Here is a 24,731-nt window from a genome sequence, read left to right on the forward strand (position 1 = left end):
CCCTCCCCATGTTCCAACTCCCCCTGCCACCCTGTGGGAAATATAGTGAAGGCCATCTGTAAGAGGACTGTGAGACCTTGGGAACTTGGCCAGCAACTCAGGCTAACAGCCAAAGAGAAGCTGCTTTCAGATGTGAGCCTGAATTGTAAACAGCTAGTGCTTTGATCTCAGACATGTCCCCCTCGATTTTTTTGTACTCTATAAAGCACCAGCCAGCCCGCCCCTGGTGCTGCCCGTGCACAGGCCGATGGGACTCAGTTCATCTCCACTGGTTGGCCACCACAGGTACGCATGAAAGTCCTAATAAACCCATGTCTTTCACAGCCAGTCATCCGGGTTACTTCTTGGAATCTGTGAACATAACACTGAAGTTTTCTGGGCCCTTAGCACTTTGTATATAACACATGCCCAGCTAGCCAGTGTGGAAGTCGGCCAAAGACGACAGCCCTGCAAGGCTTTGCCGCTTGCCACTCAGTTCAGTCTAAGGCAGGTGGGGATCTTGAACCTAAGCTATATTAATGGTTCCCCTTTAGTGAGCTCAGGACATTTAGTGAGCTGTAATTACGGCTGAGAGAATGCATTCCCATGTATTTATTACATTTAATCTTTACCTTTTACGTTTAACCTAACCATTCTCCAGGAAGGAAAACTGAGGCTCCCAAGAAATATGCCTTGTGACTGCTTAGTTCCTTCCCCCCACTCCAATTGTTTCCTGAATCTTGTGCACCCCCATTTATAAAGCTTCCCAGTTCCCTTCAACATCTCTGCTGCCAAAGACAAGGACACAGGAGACCAGGTGGAGACCAAGGTTTCACAAGAAACTGATCTTTACTCAACAAAGGTCTACACAAGTGGAATCTCACGCCACCTCGGCGCCAATCCCCAGCACAGCACAGTAACAAATGGACAGACCCTGGAGCCCGCAGGAGGAAGAGGGTGAAGGGAAAGGAGGGACATGGGAGCAAGTGGGGCTGTGGATCGAGGCCAGTCAGGGTCCACAGCCCAGGGCATGGGAGAAGATTGAGAAGCTACAACTTCGTTGTGCAAAAATCAACCAAAAATAAATTAAAATTAAATAGTTAAAAAAAAAAATAAGACAATGAACCAGACTCCCACTTCCCTGAAGGCAACTGGAGACCCTCATCCTGGGTGGAGGAGTTTCCAAACCCATCAGCCAGCCAATCCACACACCCCAAGACCCAGCAGAGGATGCTCCAAAGAATTGGAATTGCCAGGAAATTAAATGGTATTAAATTTTTTTTCTTTTTTCTTTTTTACAAATGGCTTCCAGAGACCTGCTGGAGTTTCAAGGGGGGAGGCGGAACCAGCTGAGTTTATGGAATGTGCACCAAGTGCCCCTTGGAATAGAGGCAGGGCCTGACCTGTCTGAGAAGACAGGACTATGATGGGGGTAGGGTCCAAGAACCCAGTGGGATGGATGGAGCAGGCCCCAAAATGCAGGAATTATCAGACCCCCCCAAAGCCCCTAAAGGGGCCCCTAAAGTAAAAAACAGGGGAGGAGAAAAAAGAAAAATTAGGGGGCTGCAGGGCCCAGCTTTATTTCTAGGCCAACTCAGAATCACATTCCCTCTGGTCCTAGGGGATTCTCTCTCTCTGTGACCACATCCCTGGCCAATCCCAGGATTCCTAGAATCACTGCCCCAATCTGGTGGGCTTTTGGGGCCACTGATAACAGTGATGAACAGGAAGACTCAGGGCCTTACCACCCCTCCTCTAAGCCCTTGCTTTCCTTATTGCTGGCAAAGCATAAGCTTTTGTCTCATCAACAAAAATTAAATGCCCCAGCCCTTATTTTAAAAACTTGGGCCTGGAACTTGAGGAGGGCTCTCAGGAGCACAGAGAAATCGACTGCCCTTTAAATGGACATGCTTATGGAGAGACGCAGGGGTAGATGTCAGCAGCTCTGGCCACTGCAGCTCTCTTCCAGAAAAAGGCTCCAGCCCAGTGTCTTCATGTCACTGGAGCACAAGGGAGGGAGAAAGGGAGACCTCTGGCCAGCCCTAGGCCACTCCAGTGGTCCCCTCTCTTCTGGCTGGGATGAGACAAGGGGAGGGACATGGGGCTGCGGCTGCCATAGAGCTGGCAGGAAGTGTGCTGAGCAGGTCCAAAGTGTGTGTGTGCTGACAGGGCAGCCCCAAGGTGACCATCGTCTTATCCCGCCCTGGGTTCCCAGCAAAGGACCCCAACCCACCCAGCCCTCCCCAATCATCAATTCTGGTAAAACGGCTGAAGCGTCTTAAACTCTAGATGCAGGTTACACGGAAGGCCTCATGGGTTAACTCAGGGGTTCACTAATTCTACTGTCTCCATGCAGTCAGGGAAATGGTGGGGCAGCTGACCCAGCCTAGCTGGCTGCAGTGCCCACACATGCGTGTAGCCACGTGTGTACGTGTGTGTACGCATCTCTACAGGGACCCCCCCTCCCCGCCTGCTTTCCCCTTGCCTTATCCTAAGCTGGATTCAGTCGGCCGTATTGAGTCTTCCCTCCCACATGGCTGGCCCACGTGGGCTGCCTATGGTGACCTTACTTAGAGAAAGGGGCCCTTGTTGCCAAGAAGTCCCACCCCCCTCCCATTTGTAGGATGAGTGTGGAGGCCCCACCCACCTGCCCACCACTGGCCGGCCACACAGGCCAGGCATGGCAGGTAGATGGGCAGGGAAGGCATCTGGATTTGGGTCCCACTCACTCCTCCCTAACCCCCCTTGACCAGGGCACGGCAACTTCTGGACGCGGTGTGCTCCCCAGCCACCCCTCCGATGACGACGCAGACAGAAACCTGCAGGGAGAGGAAGAATCAGGGCCTGTGCTCCCTCGGCCCGGATGACAGCCCCAACCCCTACATGCAGCCTCCTCACCGGCAGTCTCAATGCTCCTCTAGACCCCGTAGAAGGCAGCCAACCTCTCCTTGAGCAGCGGCGGGAACTGCTCTGAGAACTGCTGCCAGTTTTCCTCCCCAACTTGGTCTTTGAAGCCATGGAGAATCTGCGGGTCGGGGGGGTTGGAGAGGGACACCCAGAAGAGAGCAGATGAACTCAGCCTCTCTCCCCAGAGAGCCTTCCCCTGCTGCCTCCTGGGACTCCATCAGGGCGAAGCAGGAGCCTCACCTTATAAAACATGTCCCGAAGGTCATCCTTAGGGCTCACCCAGGAGGCTACAGCATCGCAGAAGAAAATAAAGTCCTGAAATGTGACGGATCCTATGTGAGGGGCCGCCCGAGCCCAGCCCCAGTGCCTTCCCTCAGAGCCCAGCCGCCCCAACCTGCACGACGCCCCCGGGGTTGACGCCTATCATCATGCAGATGCCTCGGAAGGCTGAGTCCTTCTCCTCATTGTCCCTGATGTTCCTGAGGGATGTGCACCTGTGGGGAAGGTGAGCAGGGGGGAATCAGCCGGCAGGGGTGGGGCAGGAGGGGCATCCACAGGAGCAGTGGGTGGAGGGGCTGGGGTGGGTCATGTGTCTACGGGGCATGGAGGAAGCAGGGGGACAGAGGGTGATGGGGCTGGGACGTGCATCTGAGGGTGAGCAGGGCTGGGTGGGCACAGGCAAGGGAACGGACTGGGCCTGTCCCACCCACTCTGCCGCCCGGCCCACCCTACGGTAGGCCCCACACAGATGAGCACACACCAAGGCCGGATGAACTGCTGCAGCATGGGTGCCACCTCCTGAGGGCACACGTAGCCCAGTCGGCCGATGGTAATGGCTGGAATGGCAGAGGGACTCGTCAGGCGACCTGCAACCCCGAGTGGCCCCGGGACAGTACATGGGGGGGCCTCTGGCACCAGGCACCAAGCCCCGCCCCACGGGCCACAGGGGTATAGCTCCTGCCAGCCACCAGGGCCTGGAGCTCGGCCCAGCTTGGGTCTTTCCTGGAGGCCAGCATTATCTTTCCTGCCTCATCTCCCAGAACCCCTTCCAGGGCCTTCCAGATGCCTTCCCTGGTTCTTTCCCAAGGCCACTTAACTACACTCCCAGCCAAGAAGCCCACCTCCCGGATGTGAGCAAGGGGGCGGCAGCAGCCCAGACCTGGCACCCACCTGTATTTTCCAGCAGTGTCTTGGGTGTGTTGGGCCGGTTAATGATCTCCACCAGGTTGTTGAGGACCATCTGCACGTAGGGCTGCATCTCTGCCCCTGGGGGACCAGACAGTCAGAGCCACACACAGCCCACCCCACCCACTCCAACTGCATCTAGACACTGGCCAATCACATCCAGTGACCGAGCAAAAAAACTTTAGCTGGTTCCTGGGCCAGGACCCATAGCCAACCAGAGGTAGATCCACACCCTCTAAACACCAGAAGCTTCCCTGGAGTCACTGATGAACACCAAGGTGAGGCCAGATGGCCAGCTCCTTTGTGGGGAGAGGGGAAGCTGACAGTCTCCCTACCAATCCTAGCCAACGGCAGTTGGGGTGGGGAGGTGGCAAATCGTCCAATTAGAACAAGACTCCTGTCTTGCCTCTTTACAGAAGCCAATCACAGATGGCCTTTCAGCCATTCGGCCCATCTCTGATGAAAATGCTCAGAGGTACCCTCTTGCCCCTGGCCCCTGGGAGCCTTCCTCAAGGAGCACCAGCACCCTCTCAAGGGGACCTGTCACTCAGAGCCAGGCTCCAGGCCAGGAACAGGTCAATGGGGAGGGGCAGGGCCTGCCCACCTGCAGGGCACTCACCCATCTGCATGCAGATCTCGCCAATGGCCCAGGTGGCATTGTTGCAGACAGAGATGAACTCAGGGTTCAGGTTGGTGCCCAGGATGGGCATGAACTCAGCTGGTGGGGGAAAAGAGGGGTGCTGAGCAGGAGGACCTGCAGGGTGAGCTCCCGGACCTGGCTGGGCAGGCCCCATCAGACAGTACGAACACATCCTAGTTCGGTCACAGTCCTCCCTGGTCATTGTTCCATCACTTGAGGCCAGGGCTGGGGTTGTGAGGTGAGGATGAGATGGGTGTCATACCAATACAGGGCTTGACGTGGATGAAGCAGGCTTTGGTGAGGTCCCCCAGGAGGGCAAAGGAGCTCTGCCGAACTTCGGGCATCGAGTCCTGGAGGGTCAGAGCGGGGTCAGCATGGAGTGGCTCCCCTCCCCACAACCAGCTGGGGTCCCAACTAATCTCTCAGCTCAGGGCAGCTAGGGGAGCAGTCCCAGGAACACAGCCTAACCCTTCCACTTCCCAGCACCAAGGCTGCGGGCCCCCACATACACCAGGGCTCAGGGGCCATGTGAACCAGTGCCTTGCTCAGGGCACTGCTGCAGAAGGAAAGGCACATGTGACTGCTGACACATGGGCTGGGGGTGATGGTGAAGGGGCTGTGCTCTCACGTTTTCTATTTTCTACTTCTAAGTTTTCTACATTGTTGCCTTGAAAATGAGTTTTTACTCATGTCTTAATCAAATCCCTTTTTAAAAGAATTACAAGTTTTTTAATAGGCCCCTTTCCCTGATGTCCTTGGGGACCCCGACCCCCCAGGGTGGCCCACACGGGCTGCTCGGTGTCATCACTGTGCCCACCCACCTGCATGCACTGGAAGAGCAGTGTCATGATGTTGCTGCGGGCCACCAGCTGCTCCACGTGGCCACCCAGGCCCTCGGCCAGGCCGCTGAGCAGGTCTAGTGCCACGATCATAAAGTCCTTGTCGGGAGCCTCGTACTGCTCAGGATGCTGGGTGTACATCTGGGCACAGTGGGGTAGGCAGGAAGGTGAGGGCGGTAGGCCAGGGCTGGAGCAGCAGCAGAGGAGCGGGCAGGTGGGTGCTCACCATGGCCTGGGCCAGTGTCTTCTGCACTAGGGTGACGCAGCGCTGGTAGACAGGCTCGCAGTAGGGCAGGAAGCCACTCTGCAGGGCAGTGGCCACAGATGACAGACACTGGTGGAAGGAAGGCAGGAGAGGTGAACTTAGGTGGGGTGGGGCAGGACTGTGGGAGGGAGCCGGAAGCCCACCCACCTCCAGCAGAGGAAAGAGGTCCTTGTCTTCATCCTTGAGCTCGTTCCACTTCTGGATGAGCGGAGGCATCAGCTTCTGGATGTATTCCTGGAGGGGGAGCAGGAAGTTGGGGCTCTCTGGGCAGAGGTGGCACTCTGGGAACCATCCAGCGAGACCACCAGTTCTTCTCACCCACCCCAAGCCCCGACCTATCCACCACTGCCCCTTCAGGAGCCTGGGTCAGCCTCCTGGGACCCGCAGGCCCCTGAGCTCCCCAGCACAGCACTTACCACACTGTCTCCTAACTGTTTGTCTCCCCCACTAGACTGGGAGAGGGCGAGGGCAGGGGCCAGGTCTGTCTACCTGTTGAGGTCATGGCCATGTCCCTGGCGTGCAACGCGGGGTCGCCGCCAGGTCCCTGGATGCCAGAGGTAAGCAGGGAATCGGGAAGAGGGAGGTGCTGTGGGGCCTCACCGGCTGGTTGAGATGGTGGCCCACAGAGTCAGCCAGGGTGCCGATGGCATCATAGAGGATGAGCAGGTTCTTATGCTGGTACTTGCCAAAGGCAAAGACAAGAGTGTCCAGGATATAGCTGAGGTAGGGCACCAGCTCTGTGCAGGCCTCCTCCTCCAGGGTGGCAAAGGCACTAGAAGGGAGGAAAGGGCTCAGTGGGCATCTACAGGTGGGGGCTGGGCCAGAGGCAGATAGAGCACCCGGGATCAGCCAGTACGAATACGTTAGAAATCAGCGAATATCAGAGGTAATGAGTGTCATCACTTCCCGGATGGCATCCAGCGTTGCAGGGGGTAAGGACTGTGGGGCCAGGGGTCAGGGGTCACCTGCAGGCTGCCTCCTGCACCCTCTTGTTGCCATCCAGGATGCGCTTGAGCAGTTCTGTCATCAGAGGCTTGAGGTGCATGTCTGGCGGCTGGCTGACCACCCAGTGAGCGTAGCGACTCAGTGTCCAGCAGGCAATGGAACGAACCAGGGCCTTCTTGTCCGACAGGCACTGGATGAGGTGTGGGATCAGCTCGGGGAGGTAGGGTACCATCCCCTGCATACAGCCTGTAAGGACAGCACAGGGACAATCCTGAGTCCAGTTGAGCCCAGCCACACCCACTCTTTAGGGGAGAAGATCAGCCCAACCTGTTAGATGGGGAAACTGAGGCTCAGTGGTTAAATAACTAGATCAGAGCCCTGACCCGGTAGGTCAGGTTAGAGCAGTGTCCTAATATGCCAAGGTTATGTGATCCATCTCCTGTCAGGGCACATACAAGAATCAACCAATGGCCCTGTTCTGTGTGACTCAGTGGTTAGAGTCAGTCCATGCACCAAAGGTCATGGGTTCGATTCCCGATCAAGGGCACATACCTGGATTGTAGGTTGAATTCCCAGCCCTGGTTGGGGGCGGGTGCAGGAGGCAACCAATTGATGTGTCTCTCACATGGAAATTTCTTTCTCTCTCTCTCTCTCCCCATCCTCCTTCCCTCCCTTCATCCCTTCCTTCCACCCTCTCTAAAAATCAATGGAAAAATATCCTCAGATGAGGATTAACAACAAAAAGAATCAACCAATGAATGCATAAATAAGTGGGACAACAACCAATGTTTTTCTCTTCCACTCTCTAAAATCAGTAATGAAAAAAGTTTGAGTCAGTGAAAAGTAGGGTCAGGAGGGGAAGGCACAATACGGCAAACCTTTCTTTGCCATCAGCCCCACCCCAACACGGTCACTCATTAATTCATAGATGACTGGACTCCACACTCACTCAGGCTTTGTGGGCAGCAGTGACCACAAAGGTTTCTTTAGAAACTTTTCCTGAATGTTGGTGTTATTTCTTTCTCTATTTTTCAACCTCCTTTTTAAAAAAACCATGAGTATGTCTTTTTTTTTTTTTTTTTTAATCCTCACATGAGGTTTTTTTCCATTGATTTTTAGAGTGGAAAAAGGCAGGGAGTCATATATAGAGATAGAGATAGAGATAGAGATAGAGATAGAGATAGAGATAGAGATAGAGAAACATCAACGCGAGACACACGTCTATTGGTTGCCTCCCTCACAAGCCCCTACCAACCAGGGCAGGGAATCAAACTGAAACTTCTTGGTCCCCAGGCTGATGCTCTACCACTGAGGCAAACTGGCCAAGGCTATCTTTTTCTTTTTTTTTTAGGTATGTTTTTATTGATTTCAGAGAGAGGAAGGGAGAGGGGAGAGAGAGAGAGATAGAAACATCAATGATGAGAGATAATCATCGATCAGCTGCCTCCTGCATGACCTCTCCTAAGGGCTCAAGCCTATAACCTGGGCATGTGCCCTGACCTCCTGGTTCCTAGGTGTGGCTCAGTGGCAAATAAGTCTTTTAATTAGAGAACACAGATAATAGCACACCCCCTAATAATCTAAGACAAGAGACCTGTTTTTACTGGCTTCGGTTAGTTTCTCCAGTTCTTTTTCATGAATGTGAGGGAACCTCTCCTTAGATAAATTTTGAAAGCTCTCCTGGGTGAGGGCTCCTGAACTTTTTATTTTAATTTTTTTTAAATTTTTATTGATTTCAGAGAGGGAGGGGAAGAGAGAGGTAGAAACATCAATGATGAGAGAATCACTGATCAGCTGCCTCCTGCGTGCGCCCCACTGGGGATCCAGCACACAACCCAGGCATGTGCCCTTGACTGGAATCAAATCCGGGACCCTTCAGTCCGCAGGCCAACGCTCTATCCACTCAGCCATACCAGCTAGGGCTGAACTTATTTTCTAGGACAGGCCTGGATGCTGAGGTGGTCACAAGTGATGCCCGTAACAGCCTCGAAAAGCCCTCTGGTTCATTCAAGCTGTACATTCCATCAGGACAAAGGGCGCTCGAAAGCCCATCAGTAACAGCCCACCATGTGAAATTTGGAGAAACACCACCCCAGCACACTTCTCATTCTGGCAGGCCGGCCCCACGGCCAGGGAGCAGGTTGGAGGCTCAGCTGCACCCTGGGTAACTGGGGAGGTGATGTACATCCCTCTGTACCTTAGCTTCCCCATCTATAAATCCCATCTCATCAGGTCAGACTGAGCCCATAGAGCAGGCTGCCTGTCACGGGACATGCACTGCGGAAGTGACTTATTGCTGTAGCTATAATTATGCTTACGACCTCATAGAATTGCATGTCCATGAGAATTAAGGACAGGGTTTGCATTTTAGGGTTTGGGGTTCCTTTCAGGTTCATAGGCTGAGGGGAAGATTCAAATCCCAGATCTGTCTGGAGGGGCTGAGCAGGGCTCTGGAGAGAACTCAGGGATGATGTCCATTACCACCTCTTGCCCCCAGGCAGCTCCGCCTAGGCCAGCCCGTCTCATGCTAGCACAAGGGTCAGAGGTCAGGCAGTCAGGACAGCAAGGGCACTCACCTTCAGCAATGGCGCCCAGCACCAGGATGCCCGACTCCTTGACCACCCATTCAGGGTGAAAGAGGAGGCCTTTGAGCAGGGGAAGGAGGTGGGGCAATAGTTCCTCCCGGAAGACATTGGCCAGGACATCCAGTGCAGCCGCCGAGCACTTTCCTGGGACAGGAAGGGAAATTGGGGGAGCAGGCTCAGGGAAGCCCATCAGGCAGGGCCTCCTCAACCATACCCCCAGATCAGAGATCACGATTAGGATCATCTTCACAATCTGTTCCAAGTAAGCTTCGCCTCACTTCCCAGCTCTACCGTCCCACCCCCCCCACACACTACCCCCCCTGCCCGGCCACGCACTCAGATTCCAGTCAGATAAAGCATCATCGTCATCGTCATCCTCAGCATCCTCAGAGCCGTCAGGCCTCTCGGCCTCATGGGGCAGCGTCACAGTGCGCGACTTGTGGAAGCGTGGCTTAATGTCCTGCTCGCTGTCGGGGACTGCCTCGTCCTCTTCCACATCTCCCTGTGGGCCAGACAAGCCACTAAGCACCACCAGAGCCCCAGCCCAACCCCCACCGCCCTCACCCACCTGCCTGTGCCCGGTGGTCAGCCCAGCTGACCTTGAGCAGGATAATGTCGATTTCCGAGTACTTCATCCCATTCACCAGGATAGGGATCAACCTGTTGGGAGAGAGGCTATTCACTGGGAGGCAGGGTGCTCTGGGGGGGATTGAAAGCCTGGGCAAGAGGGAAGCAGAGGTACAGATGGGAGTGTCAAGGGCAGACTGTACAGCACAGTGATTCTGCTGGCCCCGCATCCATTCATTTCCCTTAATGGGAGCTACCCCAGCGTAGTCTGAGCTACCCCAACAGGCACAGAGCTGACACCACTCCTGGCTCCACAGGAAGGCTCTTGACCCAGACCTGGACACCTCTGAATACACTGAGAAGCTTAGAACAGTGCCTGTCCCCTAGTTCACCTAAGGCAGGGACATGTGGCCCAGTCACCAGGAACTTCCCTGGGATGGGGCAGGTGAGGGGAGCAAACAGGCAAGGCAGCCAGCCCCATCAGCTGGCGCCCATGTACCTTGGGATTGGAAACTTTGATTAGTCTTCGCTGACTTGGGGATAGGTGAGTGATCCAAGCTGACCCTAGGAGTTTTGCTGGAGATACTGGTCAAGAGGGAATTCTTTTTTCAGAGGTTCCTAAGCTGTAAAGCTGTAGAAGGCCACAGCCAGGAGGGAAGGTCATGCCTGAGAACAAAGCCAATGGAGAGGAAGTAGATCTGAGACTAGACAGATGCCTTTCACATCCTTGGAGCACCGGGACCCAACTATGCCTAAAGCCTCTCTTAATTTCTCATTTATTCCAACTATATCTTAACTAGCCTTTAAGTCACTAAAGCTACATTCATATCACTTGCAAAATATATGCAGGCACCCAGTGTTGCTCAGTGGTTAAGCATCGCCCTATTAACCAGGAGGTCACAGGTCCATTCCTGATCAGGGCACATGCCTGGGTTGTGGGCTGGATCCCAAGTAGGGGATAAGCAGGAGGCAACCAATCAATGATTTGCTTTCATCATTGATACTTCTCTCCCTCTCTCCCTCTCCCTTCCCCTCTGAAATCAATACAAACCAAACAAAAATGTATGCAGGTAAAGAAAGTAAACTGAAATCGAAGAGGTGGAGGCTGGGGTGGGACAGCACACAGCAGAGACACTCACTGAACCAGATGGGAGGCCAGGACATCCTTGCAGATGGGCTGTTCGGCCAGCGTCAGCCAGAACTCACAGGCCTCAAGGGCCACATTCTCATCATGGTCCTGGGTCCTCTGCAGCATATACTAGGGGAGTGGGGTGAGAAAAGCTGAAGGCCCTGCCTAGCTAGGGGTGATACCCGCTGTGCCCCCAGCCCCACAGCACCCACCCGGGCTGGCCTAGGTGTGCACACCTGGATAATGCTATGCATGTGGGGGATAAGCCTGTCGATCCGCACTTCCAGCAGCATCACCAGGGCACGGCACACATTCTTCCGCACCTCAGGGTCATCGTCCACAGCCAGGGCAAACAGGTGCTGCAGGGAAGGTAGGGTCAGCCACAGCAGGGACCCTGGCCCTCACCCTGCTCACCCCCAGCCTGGCAGCCCACCTCAATGAAAGTGTCAATATTGTCCATCAGCGCCTGGGCCCGGTCCATGATGAACTGGTTCACACAGGCGATGGCATGGGACCTGGCAGGGAGTGGGCATGTGGTCACCCCCGCCCTGCCTACTCCAGGCCCCCTGCAGAGCCCTGGGGAGCCGCACCCACCGGATCTTGGGGCTGCAGTGCTTGAAGAACTGCAGGAACTTGGGGATCATGATGTTGAGGGGCCTGTTGAGGGCATCGCTATCCAGGAGCTCAGACGAGTCTTCACAGATCTTCTGCAGGGCTCCAAAGGCTCCCTGAATAGTGAGGAACATACATGGATGCGGGTCTAGGTCCAGTCCCGGTTCCCACTTGGGGTGGGGGTGGGGGGGCTGGCATGGCCTGCGGCCTACCTCACATGTGTTGTAATCCTCCGAGTTGAGCAGGTTGCACAGCTGGGGCAGCAGCTCAGGCCACATCTGCAGCTCACCCTTGGAAGCGATGGTGGTGATGAGAATGCCTGGGCGGCCAGGAAAGGACGCTGCCTCAGGCTGGGTGCAGGTGGGCTTGCTCGGCACCCCAGTTCTCCCTGCCACTCTTAGGATGCTCTCCCTGTGAGCCCCACACACACCTTTAGAGATCCTCTGAGCCTTACTGTAAATCAGCTCTGTTCCAGGTCTCGGGATGCAGCACAGAACTAAATACAAAGTCCCTGCCCACAGGAGCTGACTGTCTAGTGAGGGAGGCTGCAAGGTCAACATAAACATGCAAAGCAACCTGGGAGGCTATATGCCAAGAGCTAAAGGGGAAAATAAAGCAGAGAAGATGGCTAGCAAGGGCTGAGGACGGGGGTAGCAACTTAAAACTGGGTGTCCAGAGCCTCCTCCAAGTGACATCTTGATATCTGAGCAAAGTCCTGAAGGAAACGAGGGAGAAGCATCCAGGTCCCTGGGTAAAGAGCATCCCAGGCAGAGAATGGCAGGTGCAAAGGCCTGGGGGCAGGGGCATGCCTGGAGAGATTACAGATGGATAAGGAACCACAGGGCCTGAGCAGGAGGAGGTGAGGGCTGGGAGGGGCAGGGAGCAGGTCCAACAGGGCCACATGGCTTCCTGAGAGCTTGTACTGCTCACTAGAAACCCAAGTACAACCTGCAGTAAGCATGTGAATGAAGTATGAAGGCAGAACAGGGGTTTGGCAGCTGGGCTGAATGTGGGTGAAGTCAGTGCAGAGATATTTAAAGCCAGCAGGTGGCAGTCTTCCCTAGAGGAAGCTGCTGCCAGTGCCAGCACTCCAGATGACCCGGGCTTACAGCTCTGCTAGTAAAGGTGCTCCCTGAGGTAGACTGTGAATGCAGTCCCAGTCCCATCCCTGTCTGTGTGACGTTGGCCACATCGCCTAACCTTTCTGTGCCTTAATGGGGACAAAGACCACCAGCCTACTAGGGCTATTGGGAAACTTCAGTGACTTAAATCAAGTATTCAGAGCAGAGCCTGACACCCAGAATGCACTTGGTAAATTCAGATCCTTCTGCTGGCCTGTGTGGAGTGAGGGTTTATTGTTGGGGCTATGGGTCTCTTAATAAAAGCAAGGGCTGATCTTGTGGTAGGCCTCAGCATCTATCTCAAATTTAACACTATTTTTCTGTCTTTATTTCATTTTAAGAGTACCTTCCCTTAGGGTAAGCGCATCTGTCTTTTCACTTAAGATAGTTACATACCATACAACACCCTTTGAAAAGCAAGTTTTAAGAGTTGACAAAGATTTTAAAGAAACAAAAACGTAAGTCATTATATGTCAACTAACCTCAATAAAACTGGGGAGAAATGTAAGTCAGTAACAAATAGTAGGGATGTATTTATCAACAGTAAAAAGGCTTAAGATAAAGTGCTGGAAAATTGTGGTCATCCTTCAGTTAACTCCCTCAGGCAGCCTTCCAGGAATCAGGAAGTCTCCAAGGCAAAGCTAACTCATTAGTGATAGGAAGCTCCGCAAGGGTAGGGAGCTCTGATTTTAATCTGCTAAACCCTCAGGACCTTACATAAAATTCTCCACATTGGATGACTGCCTCTGAAGCAAGAATGGCTATTTCAGGAAGGAGTGGTTCAGAGCATGGACCTGCAATGGTCACTTCTGAGCTCTGCTACTTACCAGACAAGTCCCTTAACCTCTTTGTGCCTCAGTTTCCTCATCTGCAAAATGGCAATAGTAATAGTTCTACCATCCGTGGTGAATCAATAGCCTTAACATTTTGAGATGCTTCCTGGCTGAGAGCAAGGGCTCAGGGCGTCATCACAGGCTGACTCCTGCGGCCCCCCACCCCCTTACCTATGGTGGCTCGGATGAGGGATGAGGCATCTCCGATGTTGTTGAGACACTCCTGTTTGATGAAGTCCGCCACAGGCGGCGGAAAGCTCTGGTAATGCGCCTTCACATTGTTCTTGAGGATGAGGCCACTGAGAGAGCGAGTAGGCTCATCTGGGGGATGAGAGCTGCAGCTCAGAGGACCACAGGGGAGAGAGTGGGGGTCTAGCCTGCATGGAGGGGCATCGAGGGCATCATACCTTCTGACTTGAGTCTGGTCAGGACGAAGATCAGGTAGTTGTTGAAGTCGGGAAACTGGTTCAGTTGTTTGAGTTTCTGTCAGGTTGTTAAGGGACTTGGGAGACGAGGGCCTTCCCCAGGTGGGGTCCCCTTACTACCATGTAGCTGACAGAACCTCTGACCTCTGGGTCCAGGCAGCCACCTGTCAATCCCCATGCCTAGAACAATGCAGTATTTCAGGCATGTCAAATTCACCCAGGAGGTGAGGGAGCATCCCTGAGCTCCCCACCACGCTTGAAGACGTGGCCAGAGCAGGAAAGGATTAGCAGACCTGGCTCTGTGTGAAGGTGGCAGCTGCTACACAGCTCTGCTTACTAGCAATCCAATGTTGTCTGCTTAAAAAAAAAAAAAGGAATCCGAGCCCTGGCCAGTGTGGCTCAGAAGTGAGAGCGTTGCCCTAGCTGGTTTGGCTCAGTGGATAGAGCATCGGCCTGTGGACTGAAGGGTCCCGGGTTCAATTCCTGTCAAGGGCACATGCCTGGGTTCCAGGCTCGATCCACACTAGGAGGCGTACAGCAGCAGGCAGCCAACCAATGATGCTCTCTCATCACTGATGTTTCTCTCTCTCTCTCTCTCTCTCTGAAATCAATAAAAACATATTTTTAAAAAAGAAAAGAAAAGAAGTGAGAGCGCCGTTGGCCAGCACACAGACGGGTTTGATTTCCACTCAAGGGCACATACATGGGTTGCAAGGTTCGATCCCTACCCTGGTGGGGAGGCAACCAATCAATCTCTCTTTCTCAACCTCCTTCCTTCCCTCCTTTCACTCTCTCCAAAAATCAATGGAAAAATATCCTCAGGTGAGTGTTAACAACAACAACAACAAAGGAAACTTGCCAATGGTTTAAGTATTTTTTAAGTTTAATTTATAGGCCCGGTTGGCATGGCTCAGTGGTTGAGTGTTGACCTATGAACCAGGTCACAGTTTGATTCCTAGTCAGGGCATATGCCTGGGTTGCAGGCTCTCCCCAGTGGGGGATGTGCAGGAGGCAGGCGATCAATGATTCTCTCTCATCATTGATGTTTCTCTCTCTCTCCCTTCCTCTCTGAAATCAATAAAAAAATATTTTTTTAAGTTTAACTTTTTAAAAAAGTATTTTAAACAACCAATCGAAACAAAAATTTTAACCATGAACCTAAACAAAAGTTGAATCCCAACTAAGAGGTGTCATCCCCCCAACCCCAGAGTCACATTTCTTCTGGAAATGGGACCCAAAAATTCTAACCCTTAATTCTCTGCCAAGGCCAGCAGAAAGTCTGGGGACTAGGGGATGGGCCCCATCCTCTGTGGCCTTCAGGGGATGCAGATGTCTGCCCAGTTCCCCCAGGCCCAGAAGGAAGGATACATCCTGCACGATTCGCTGAGTGGCTGTATTGGGTGACTGCGAGTCTTTAAGCAGCTGTAGGACCTGCTGCAGACCCTGCTCGTCTGGCTGCCAGTCCATGGTGCAAGGCAAGCTGCGGGGATAGGGGCTAGGGTCAGGGCTGGGTCACCGCAGCTCTGTGTGAGACCGGACTGAGACCCGAAGAGTTGGCAGCGTAAGTGTAATCAGAGGATGCTGCTGCCAATCCAGCCAACCTAAGTGTGTGGGGGGGTCTCAGCAATCTGCACCATTCACCGTGGCACAGTAGCGAGCTTGGGACAACAGGCAGGGAGATGTGGAAATGGAGCATGGGAGGCAGTGGCTGGGCCAGGTGGATCATCACCCGGCGGGCAGAACCTTGGGGGCGAGGGCGGGGGGTGTCTGCCGCCCCCGGATACAGGCCTTAAGGTTTCGAGGGTCCAGCCACTTCTCCAACCAGGTATCCTGCCCCAGACCTCGACAACCTCCGGGCCCCGTGGTCTCCCCAGTGCAAGCAGATCTCCCTTCTCCCGAAATTGAGACCTCAAGCTCCGCCACATCCTGACGCCTCCTCTGCTGCGGTCTGGGGGTCTGGTCCCTGAGCCTCCCTAGGTGCACCATCCCAAGGCGCTCCGATATTCCTGATCCCGGCCGCCTGCCCTAATCCAAGCTCAGCCGGATACCAGACTCCCGTTTCAGGCCTAGCTGGACCTGCGATTCCCCTGAATCAGGCCCGCTTGCCTCTCCGAAAGAGAGCCAGTGAAGTATGCCCTCCCGGTGACAGAAGCAGGTAGGTCCCTGTCCCTTTCCCTGAGTCGGGTCTGGCCAAGCCTTTCCCCCATTCCCGCCCTCCGCCCCAGTCAGCAGTATCTCCTGCCGACGGATCTCCGCGGCTTCCCCCAATCAAGTTTGGACAAGCCCCCACACCATCTCGAGCCGGAAACCCCCTTCGTCGGATCCCTGCGGATTCCCCCCAATTAGGCCTGGCCGAACAACCCCCGGGGCACTCCCCCCAACGGATCCTAGAGACGCCTCATAGTCAGACCCAGAAAAGCCCTCTAGGCCGAAGTCTGACGACCCTCCCTATCAGAGCCCAAAAAGAGCCCCCAACTTTTCCATGCGGCCTCTCCCAATCAGACCCAACCAAGACCCACCGAAAGAGCACCCCCCACCCCGCACACACCCGATCCTCGCGACGTCCCCCAATCAGATGATCTCCAGCCCGACCCTAGGCGCCCCACTGGCCGGATTCTCTCGGCACCGAGAGCTGACCGGGCTCCGAGGCCCCACCCCCTAAGCCCGGCTCGGTTTCTCCCTCCCCCCGCCACCCGTTCCTGCTGCCTCGAGAATCGGGCCCAACCCGAGAACCCAAGGTTCTCGGCCTTTACGGGTCAGGCGCGGCCCTGACGCCCGGGCAGCACGCGGCACAGGCACAGGCACAGACCCTGACGGGGGTCAACAGCAGCTGGAGCCGAGCAGGTCCGGTTCCGGGTGAGGCCCACTTACCCGGCCCCAGGCAGCAGCGGCGGCGCCTTGTGCTGCGGCTTCTCGTGAGACTCGCGCGGAAGGAGGGAGCCAAAGCAAGGGAATTAAAAAAAAAAAAAAAAGAACCACACACTCATACATACACAAACGCGGCCCTACATGAGCCGCGGCGGCTCCCGTACGCTGTTCAAATTGGCCCAACCAAGCCAATCGGAAGAAGCAGCTGTCGCACGTGGCCTTGCACCCGGGAGACCCAGGCCCCGCCGAGTTGGGTCACGTGACCAAAGAGTGAGCGCCGCTCTTGGCCTCTCTGGCCGGCCGGTCCTCCCATCGTCTCGTTTTCCTCAGCGGCTCTCACGTGGAAGCTCTCGCTAAGTTTGGTGGATGGAACCTGCGGACTTTGGCTGTGTAGTAGACACCGGAACCGCTCCGCCAGAGCCAGCTGCTGTGCCTGTCACCCCCTCCTCTCAGAATTTAACTGTGCCTCCCTCTCCCCATCCAGAGAGTACTTGGTAGGAGTACAGTCGGTGTGCTCAAGTTGAGAGTAGAGGGAACAGCCGGGGGTGGACTTTATACCCCAGAGACAAAAAAAACAAACAAACAGACAAAGGGAGTGCCGGAGACAGGCTGAGTTCCTATAGACGCCTCTGCTACATTATATACTCCCCAGATTAAATTCCAGTTTAACAATTTTTACAGGGATATGAAAAAATTAAGATATAAAATTCTTAATGAATAAACTAATAAAATAAACACTGGAGCAAAACGCCCTAATCCCTTTCCCCACTTGAAGCTGAATGAAGTGGAACGGCCCACGAAATTTGGACGAGGGCAGGGTCATAAAGAAGACATTTTTGTGATCTTTGCGCCGGCATAGGACAAAGTGGGGCCTCTTCCTCTTAAGGGCAGGAAAGAGCTGGAGACCCTAGTGCTCCAAGGACAATCCAGCCCTGCCCTGAGAGACTTGTTGGCCTCGGGAGAGGCACAAGGTCAATTTCTGTCCCAGCCTGGAGGAAGGGGATAGGTTTCTCAGCCCACTTTCCGTTGACAGTCAGTCCTGGTTCCGTTCATTCATGAAAAACAGGTGCTTAAGACCCCTCTTGCCGAGCACTGGCTTGGGAAAGGTCGGCTGGCGCCTAGCTCCACCCGACAGGCCCTAAGGTTTCGAGGGTCCAGCCACTAAAGAAGCAGCCTGGATTCCCACCATAGCGGGCTAATTTGGACAGATAGCCGACTTGAGAGACACGTGCGAGAAGCCGCTGTCTACGCATGCGCAGTGGCCTTCCATAGCGCCGGCAATTATCTGGAACTACAATTCCCTCCCGGCACCCGCGGTTTATGGCTCTAGCTGAGACTCAAAACCTGGGGATTTGTAGAGCCCTGGAGATGGCGTTAAACCGAAGAGTGAGGTTGAGGGGCTGGCACTATGTGTATAGGTTACCGGAAAGAGTACGAACGGTGGGGATTTTCTGCTCAGGGTTGGGGATTGCCCCAGAAAAGGGTCAAGTGGGGAGCGAGTTAAGGGATGCAGGAGAGAATTTGTTAGGGTTCACCTCCCTTTTAACACGTAGTTTCCAGCGACTCTGCACAAGCCTCGGGAGAGAGGGGATTGGGGCAGAATAAAGTGACCCCTGCTACCTGTATGGTCCACAGTACTGGTAAGTTTCCCCTCCCCAGCTGGTGGATTTGAGTACTGAATTGGGACTACCCACCCCATTTCTTTTTTTAATATATATTTTATTGATTTTTTACAGAGAGGAAGGGAGAGGGATAGAGAGTTAGAAACATCGATCAGCTGCCTCCTGCACACCCCACTACTGGGGATGTGCCCTCAACCAAGGTATATGCCCTTGACTGGAACCGAACCTGGGACCCTTCGGTCCGAAAGCGGATGCTCTATCCACTGAGCCAAACCGGTTAGGGCCCCACCCCACTTCTTAAGCACCTACTACAGTCTGTCAGGCAGTTTCTAAATGTAATTCTCACAACAGCCATGTGCATGGCAAACTTACTTCATCTAGAAGCTCTAGGGCAAAAAGACACTCAAGGAGCTGATGTCCAACCATGAATCTGAGATGGCAAACGCCTATCACTTTACAATAGCCTCTCTGCCTGTGCATCTCATCTCACTGAACCAGCGTTTAAAGGTCAGCATTTCTCAAACACGACCACCAAACACAAGCCAGTTGCTTCACCCAGGAAAGCAATGACAGCTGCTCGAAATGTCAGGGTTACCATGGACTACATGAACATTAGAACCTGACTCTAGAGATGGTTCTGCATTTTACACCTATTTTATAGATGAAAAAGCTGAACCACAGAAAGGCTAAGTGACTTACCCAAGATCAAACTGCTAACAGGCATCAGAATAGTTTGAAGCCAAACTATTTGACTCACCAAAACCTGAAATTTTATTGTCCTCCCCCTTCAGACTTTCCCCAGGTCAGAGCTGGTGAGCACCATTAAGGGAGGTGCCAGGACTCCATCAGCTTCTCCTGCCGCTTGACACTTCGGAATAGAAGCTGAGCTGCTGCAGAGGCGACCTACTTCTCCCACGTATTTCTTTTTAAAGATCCAACCAATGCCCATGGCTGTAGAGGTGGCTCCGTGGGCTATGTCCCCTCCCCCCACTAGTCACACCTAGGTCAGCTCAGCATCCCCAAAGTAGGAAGGAAAGCACTGTGGGTCAATGTAAAAAATAAACCAGCCCTAGATGTTTTGGCTCAGGGGACAGAGCGTTGGCCTGTGAACTAAAGGGTCCGGGTTCGATTTCGGTCAAGGGCATGTACCTCAGTTGCAGGCTCCTTCCCAGCCCGGGCCCTGATCAGGCATCTGCAGGAGGCAATCAGTTGATGTCCCTCTCTCACACAGATGTTTGTTTCTCCCCCTCCCACGCTAAAAATCAATGGAAAAATATCCTTAGGTGAGGATTATAAACAAAATAAAAAATGACTTTACTGTGTATTAGCAGAAAATGAGAGAGGGTATGTCTCCTGTTCCAAAGTCTGCTTGCTCCCTCCTCTTCCAGTCAGGGATGGTTTCAGCTTGAGGTTTTTGTACCTGCAGCTCCTTCCACCTGGAACACTTCCAAAGACTCTTCACTGCCAGTCCCACCTTCTTCAGAACTCGAGACAAATGCCACCTTCTCAGGGAGGCAGGCCACCCATGACCTACTTAAAACTGCCATCTCTGCTACTCTTATATCTGTCCCCCTTTCATACCTGACCCCAAATGTATTACCATCTGATGTGTCCTATGTTTGTTCTCGTCTGTTTTCTCCAACTAGAATGTGAGCTCCACTAGGACAGGGAGTTTTGTCTGTTCTGGTGCTCCACCCCAACTCCCACAGGCTGGATTCTGGCAGTCTGAAGCCAGGCAAGTGCCACCTCTGCCCTCTCCCAGGAAGGACCACAGCTATCTGTCCTTCCTCCCTCTGCCTCCACAGGTCCCAGGGACCACCACGATCCTCCAAGTCCTGGTCTTCCCCTGATGGAAGGGTTATAGGAACCTGGCCATGGGATAGACTGGAGTGCTGAGCTGCTCAGTATTTGGGCCATGTTGGGGAATCCCAGGTCTCTGAGGTTTGAGAAGAGGTTGGAAGGCAAGGGCATCATAAAAAATTCCAGCTCCACCAGGATTAACAAAGGGGCCAGGAGGCATTAGAGGGGCACTAGGGAAATGAGACTTCCTTTAGGACACCCTGTTCCCTAACATGTCAATAGTCATGCCTGCAAGATGGGACCAACAAGCCCGTGTGCTCCTTCTCCTATGTACTCCTTTTCCTGATCATATATACAGTGGAGCAGGGTCAATCCCAGCCTCTCCTGTTAATATAAAACACTGTGTTGCTCCCTGGCTCAAAACCCCCCAAGGCTTCTTCTCACTAAGAATAAAGTCCCAAGTTTCCACCCTAACACACAAGGCTCTAGAGGTAATCCACTTACCCTTCTCACTCACCTGGCTTGTCATATGGGCCTCCTCAAAGCTCCCCATAAGGGCCAGGCACTCTCTGGCCTGTCTTTACACTGATCCCTCCACCTAGAACTCATTTCCTCACCTCGCTCAGGCCCCTGATCATATGTCAATGAAAACAGACACCCTCCCCCAGCCTCTACCCTGTACTTCTTCACAGGCACCTCCAAAAATGGCTTCCCCTTTTTGTCTGTTTCCTTCCACAAGGGCAGGGCAAGCATCATCTGTTCTGTTCATTGCTGTGGCCCCAGGCCAGGCACAGAATAGGTACTCAATGTCTGCTGAATAACAGCTTTGGCCCAGCCAACTGGGACTGAACATCAGGAGCAACAGTGGGGGGTACAGTCAGGGGTGGGGGGGGAAGGGTCTAAGGAAGAGTCCAGGCCTACTGACGGGGCATACGCCATCCTCCCCAGACCCCAAAGTCCCTCTCGCCAGGCCAGATCCAGACTTTGGAAAGTGTAGCAGGGGGGGCTTTAGGTTGGAAGGAGCAAAGAAGGCAAACCAAGCACACAGCTCCGGCACTAAGTCAAGTTCTTTACTTCCCAGAAGTGATGGCTAAGGGGAGGAAGGGGAGGGTGAGAAAAGGAAGACAGAAAGAGCCAGAGAGAGCAAAGAGGTGGGAAGAGAGGGGACAGTAAACCACTGTTCTATGAAGTCTCAGGAGGCAAGTGCTCAAGGTAAAAAAGAGTCCTGGAGGATCTTCCGCGGCTGCGGGAAGCATCTTGGTTTCCTTCTGTGTTTAAGTCCTTGGGGGGAAAGGCTGCCGCCGCCGCCGCTGCCGCATTAAATAGTTATGTACATCGCAGAGAGTCCCAGGCCGTGGGCAGACGGGGGAAGGGGGTCATTTCACCAGGGGCCGAGTTTTATCATCATCGCCGCACTGGTGGGCTTTGTACTTTTTCACTTCTGCCATGTACTTGGCCCATGCATCACCTTTACTTGTTAATACCTGTGGGAGGGGGGCAGGGGCACACAGGAGGTTGGGAAGGGGATACCAGGGAGGCCAGGAACTGGGGTCAGGACTGTCCTGAGACAGCTGACCCACCCCAGTGTCACCACCCAGAGGTCCTGGATTTGAGGTAAAGACATTCAGAGTCAAACGTTATCTGGAGACCTTGTTGAAAGCCCTCCTCCCCCACCCAGTACCCCCACATCCAAGGTCCAGATGCTAGATAGGGAGGGACAGGGCTGGTTAGCCAGTGCTGAGGCTGTTAAGGAAAGGCCGCATGGGTAGCCCCCAAACCTGGCCTGCTCACCTCATCCTCCGTCTTCTGCTTCTTGGCTACTATTCCCGTCTTGAGGGCTAGTTTGTTCCCGCCTCTGCGCTTGCCCACCTGGGTGAAGGGACAGAAGACTGCAACGGTTACAGGAGTCGGGCCCGCCCTTGGCGGCGCTGAGGCCCACTACACCTTCCTAGCCCGGCCCGGTGGCCCGTCCTGACGCCGCGCCCAGCTCCGCCAGCCGGCCAACCTGCGCAGCAATCAGAAAGGAGCACACGCGACTCTTAGCGCCTGCCCTGGGCCCATGATACCCAGGCAGTCCTGGGCCCCCAGGATGCCCTCCCAGGGAGCGAGAAGAACCCCCACCCCAGTGGGGACAGGCTCTGTCCTCACTCTCCATGCTGAAGCCTCACCCTCCCCTAGCAGTGACCGCGCAGGCAACAACAGCTCCTTTTATTAAGCACTTACTGTATGCCAAGCCCTGTGCCATGTATCACCTCCTTTCACTTTCACAGTTACAACCACACCAATTTTATACATGAGGAAACATTTTTGAGAAGGAGAGGCCTGTACCCTTGGTCATGTTGGCAGCAAACAATGGGACTGAATTAGGGTCGAGTGGGTCCAAGCCACAGAGCAGCATCCTTAACCACCAAGCAACAGTGTGTCCCCTGAACCTAATCTGGCCTGGCCTCGTGGAGGGTGCTCTGAAACAGCCCCTCAATGAATAAATGAAAAGGCAGGGACTACTACTCCCCCTCAGCTTCCACAGTTCTCACACCAACCCAGCTCCTGACATTTCCCCTTCCTCAAACAGAAGCCTCACTCCGGGCTCTTGTCCTGGTCCTCCATCTTCTCCCATTGACTGCTGCTTCCTGTGCCCCACAGGCAGCAATAAGCCTGAAAGGCATCATCCTATCTCTCCACCCATCAACCAGGCATTAAGTGACCTGCATAGCTGGGACTACTCTCACACCCATTTTTGGTGGATGAAGAAACTTGACCCCCAGTCCGTTATTCTCAAGTTTTGGTATTTTTTTCCCCCACACCACAGGGACTTGATCTCAACACCAGAGACAAAGCAAGCTCTGAATGAACAATCAATAGAGATGCCATTTATTTAACCCAAAGTTTCTCAATCTCGCACTAATGACTTTTGGAGCTGGATCATTCTTTGCTGGGGAATTTGGAGTGGGGGTTCAAGGAGGGCATTTGAACAATGTTGAGCAACATCCCTGTCCCTGGTCTTCACTCAGATGTCAGCAGCTCCCTCTGCCCCAGTTCTGACACCAAAAATGTCTCCACACTTCCCTAAATAGGAAGATCATCTCCAATTGAGAGGGACTGACCATGGCTGGGTCACTCATTGGTTAGAGCATGGACCCAACTCGCCAAGGTTTCGGGTTTGATCTTGGGTCAGGGCACATACAAGAATCAACCAATGAATGCATAAATAAGTGGAACAAATCACTGTCTGTCTCTCTCTCTCTCTCCTTTTCCTAATTTAAAAAAATAAATCTTTTTTTTTTTAATTTAAAAAAGTAAAAAGAGAACAACTGGTTTAGCCCTTTCTATCAGACAAGCCCCATGATACTTTTCCAGGATGGCCTCACTGAATTCTCATCACATCAGAAGAGGAGATGTACATTTTTCCAAATACAAAAAATAAAGGTAGGTCATCACAGGCGCTCCAGGAAAGCAGCGATCTTGTCTGTCATGTTCACCAGGGCATATCCAACACCTAGCACAATGCCCAGCACAAGGTAAGGTGCTCAATAAACGGACACTGGACGAATGAGACTCAGGGAAGCTAAGCAAATTTCCTAAGGTCACACAGTAAGTGGTTTGAGTTTCTAATCCACACATCTGAGGCTCCAGATCTGCATTTGCTCCCCTTCCGAGTAGCGGGAGATGGTCCCAGTATCAAACAGTTATGGCACCACTCAAACAGGAATCCTGGTATCCTGGTTTCCCCACTCCCGGCTCCCGGTTCTCACGGGCAGTCTACGGGGAAGCTCTACCTTCGCCCCCAAACCTCTCTCGTGGAGAATCCAGGTTCCGCATCTTCAGCGAGAGACCTGGATGTAACCCTCCTCGGGGCCGGAGGGTGGCCCTGGATCCCGATTCCCTTTCTCGGGCCCGATTCCCCCGGCCAAGGAAGGCCCTGGCGCCCTCCCCCACCCCCGCGGCTCCTTACGAAGCTGAGCGTGGGGCCCGGGCCCTTCCTCTTCGGATCCCCGGGACCCCCGGCGGCGGCGGTAGCTGGCTGATCGGATCGCGGCGGGCCCGGAGGCGGCTCCTCCTGCCGCTGCCGCTGCTCCTCCTCCATCTTCCGCTTGAACAGTTCGAGGAAGCTGCCGTCGTTGGCGAACAAGTTCACGCCGCCCGACACCTGGCCCGACATTTCCTCGTCCCCGCTCTCGGGCGATGTCCCAGGCCCCGACTCGGCCCATCGGCTCCCGCCGCCGCTGGCCGCCGCGGGGCCCGGCGCCTCCCGGCCTGGAGGCTCCGCCCGTCTCCCTCGGGCAGCCATTTTGTCACCAGGTGCTGCGCAAAGGATTCCGGGAAGGCCGCTCCGGCCCGCGCTTGGCGCCCGACTAGTCAGGTCCCAGGCAATGCATGCCGGGAAGAGCGGTCTGGGCCTAAAAGCGTCA

General features: G+C 54.0%; 2 protein-coding genes and 2 non-coding genes across 10 annotated transcripts; all 4 read right to left on the reverse strand.

The window, feature by feature from the left end:
- Positions 1 to 1,540: 1,540 nt before the first annotated feature.
- Positions 1,541 to 17,048, reverse strand: TNPO2 (transportin 2). 6 transcript variants are annotated; one of them, XM_028134482.2, is made up of 25 exons: positions 17,026 to 17,048; positions 15,401 to 15,512; positions 14,015 to 14,090; positions 13,779 to 13,928; positions 11,866 to 11,972; positions 11,636 to 11,769; positions 11,475 to 11,556; positions 11,278 to 11,400; positions 11,052 to 11,170; positions 9,945 to 10,005; positions 9,682 to 9,847; positions 9,337 to 9,489; positions 6,781 to 7,006; positions 6,416 to 6,587; positions 5,963 to 6,049; positions 5,777 to 5,884; positions 5,533 to 5,691; positions 4,974 to 5,061; positions 4,691 to 4,789; positions 4,057 to 4,152; positions 3,647 to 3,752; positions 3,281 to 3,380; positions 3,127 to 3,201; positions 2,878 to 3,004; positions 1,541 to 2,798 (listed from the first exon to the last, which is right to left on the reverse strand). In XM_028134482.2, the coding sequence occupies exons 2-24, from the start codon at positions 15,497 to 15,499 to the stop codon at positions 2,897 to 2,899; spliced, it is 2,694 nt and encodes an 897-aa protein (XP_027990283.1). In that variant the 5' UTR covers positions 15,500 to 15,512; positions 17,026 to 17,048; the 3' UTR covers positions 1,541 to 2,798; positions 2,878 to 2,896. The 6 variants fall into 6 exon arrangements, with proteins under 6 accessions (XP_027990283.1, XP_027990280.1, XP_027990282.1 ...); XM_028134479.2 differs by lacking the exon at positions 17,026 to 17,048 and adding an exon at positions 16,904 to 16,976; XM_028134481.2 differs by lacking the exon at positions 17,026 to 17,048 and adding an exon at positions 16,581 to 16,584.
- LOC129149605 (small nucleolar RNA ZL2) lies at positions 4,858 to 4,932 on the reverse strand. Its single transcript, XR_008556480.1, has one exon. It is a non-coding gene; the product is annotated as a small nucleolar RNA ZL2 (small nucleolar RNA).
- On the reverse strand, positions 6,656 to 6,724 carry LOC114228476 (small nucleolar RNA SNORD41). The gene has a single exon (XR_003614617.1). It is a non-coding gene; the product is annotated as a small nucleolar RNA SNORD41 (small nucleolar RNA).
- A 4,323-nt stretch (positions 17,049 to 21,371) lies between the features above and the next one.
- TRIR (telomerase RNA component interacting RNase) lies at positions 21,372 to 24,701 on the reverse strand. Of its 2 annotated transcripts, XM_008157943.3 has the most exons (3): positions 24,275 to 24,693; positions 22,114 to 22,191; positions 21,372 to 21,806 (listed from the first exon to the last, which is right to left on the reverse strand). In XM_008157943.3, the coding sequence occupies exons 1-3, from the start codon at positions 24,608 to 24,610 to the stop codon at positions 21,699 to 21,701; spliced, it is 522 nt and encodes a 173-aa protein (XP_008156165.1). In that variant the 5' UTR covers positions 24,611 to 24,693; the 3' UTR covers positions 21,372 to 21,698. The 2 variants fall into 2 exon arrangements, with proteins under 2 accessions (XP_008156165.1, XP_054573320.1); XM_054717345.1 differs by lacking the exon at positions 21,372 to 21,806 and having other exon boundaries at positions 22,115 to 22,191; positions 24,292 to 24,701.
- Between the last annotated feature and the right edge of the window lie 30 nt (positions 24,702 to 24,731).

Source organism: Eptesicus fuscus, chromosome 6 (assembly GCF_027574615.1).
Source record: "Eptesicus fuscus isolate TK198812 chromosome 6, DD_ASM_mEF_20220401, whole genome shotgun sequence".
NCBI classification, from domain to species: Eukaryota; Metazoa; Chordata; class Mammalia; order Chiroptera; family Vespertilionidae; genus Eptesicus; species Eptesicus fuscus.

Excerpts from the sequence above, each read along its gene's own strand:
- TNPO2 (XM_054717344.1), bottom strand. Across the intron at positions 6,050-6,415 it reads GCCACCATCTCAACCAGCCG|GAATACATCCAGAAGCTGAT; the intron begins GTGAGGCCCCAC and ends CTCCCCCTCCAG. Across the intron at positions 5,885-5,962 it reads ACCTCTTTCCTCTGCTGGAG|TGTCTGTCATCTGTGGCCAC; the intron begins GTGGGTGGGCTT and ends TCCTTCCACCAG.
- TRIR (XM_008157943.3), bottom strand. The coding sequence starts at position 24,610 with ATGGCTGCCCGAGGGAGACGGGCGGAGCCTCCAGGCCGGGAGGCGCCG. Across the intron at positions 22,192-24,274 it reads CGGGCCCCACGCTCAGCTTC|GTGGGCAAGCGCAGAGGCGG; the intron begins GTAAGGAGCCGC and ends CCCTTCACCCAG. Across the intron at positions 21,807-22,113 it reads AGCAGAAGACGGAGGATGAG|GTATTAACAAGTAAAGGTGA; the intron begins GTGAGCAGGCCA and ends CCCCTCCCACAG.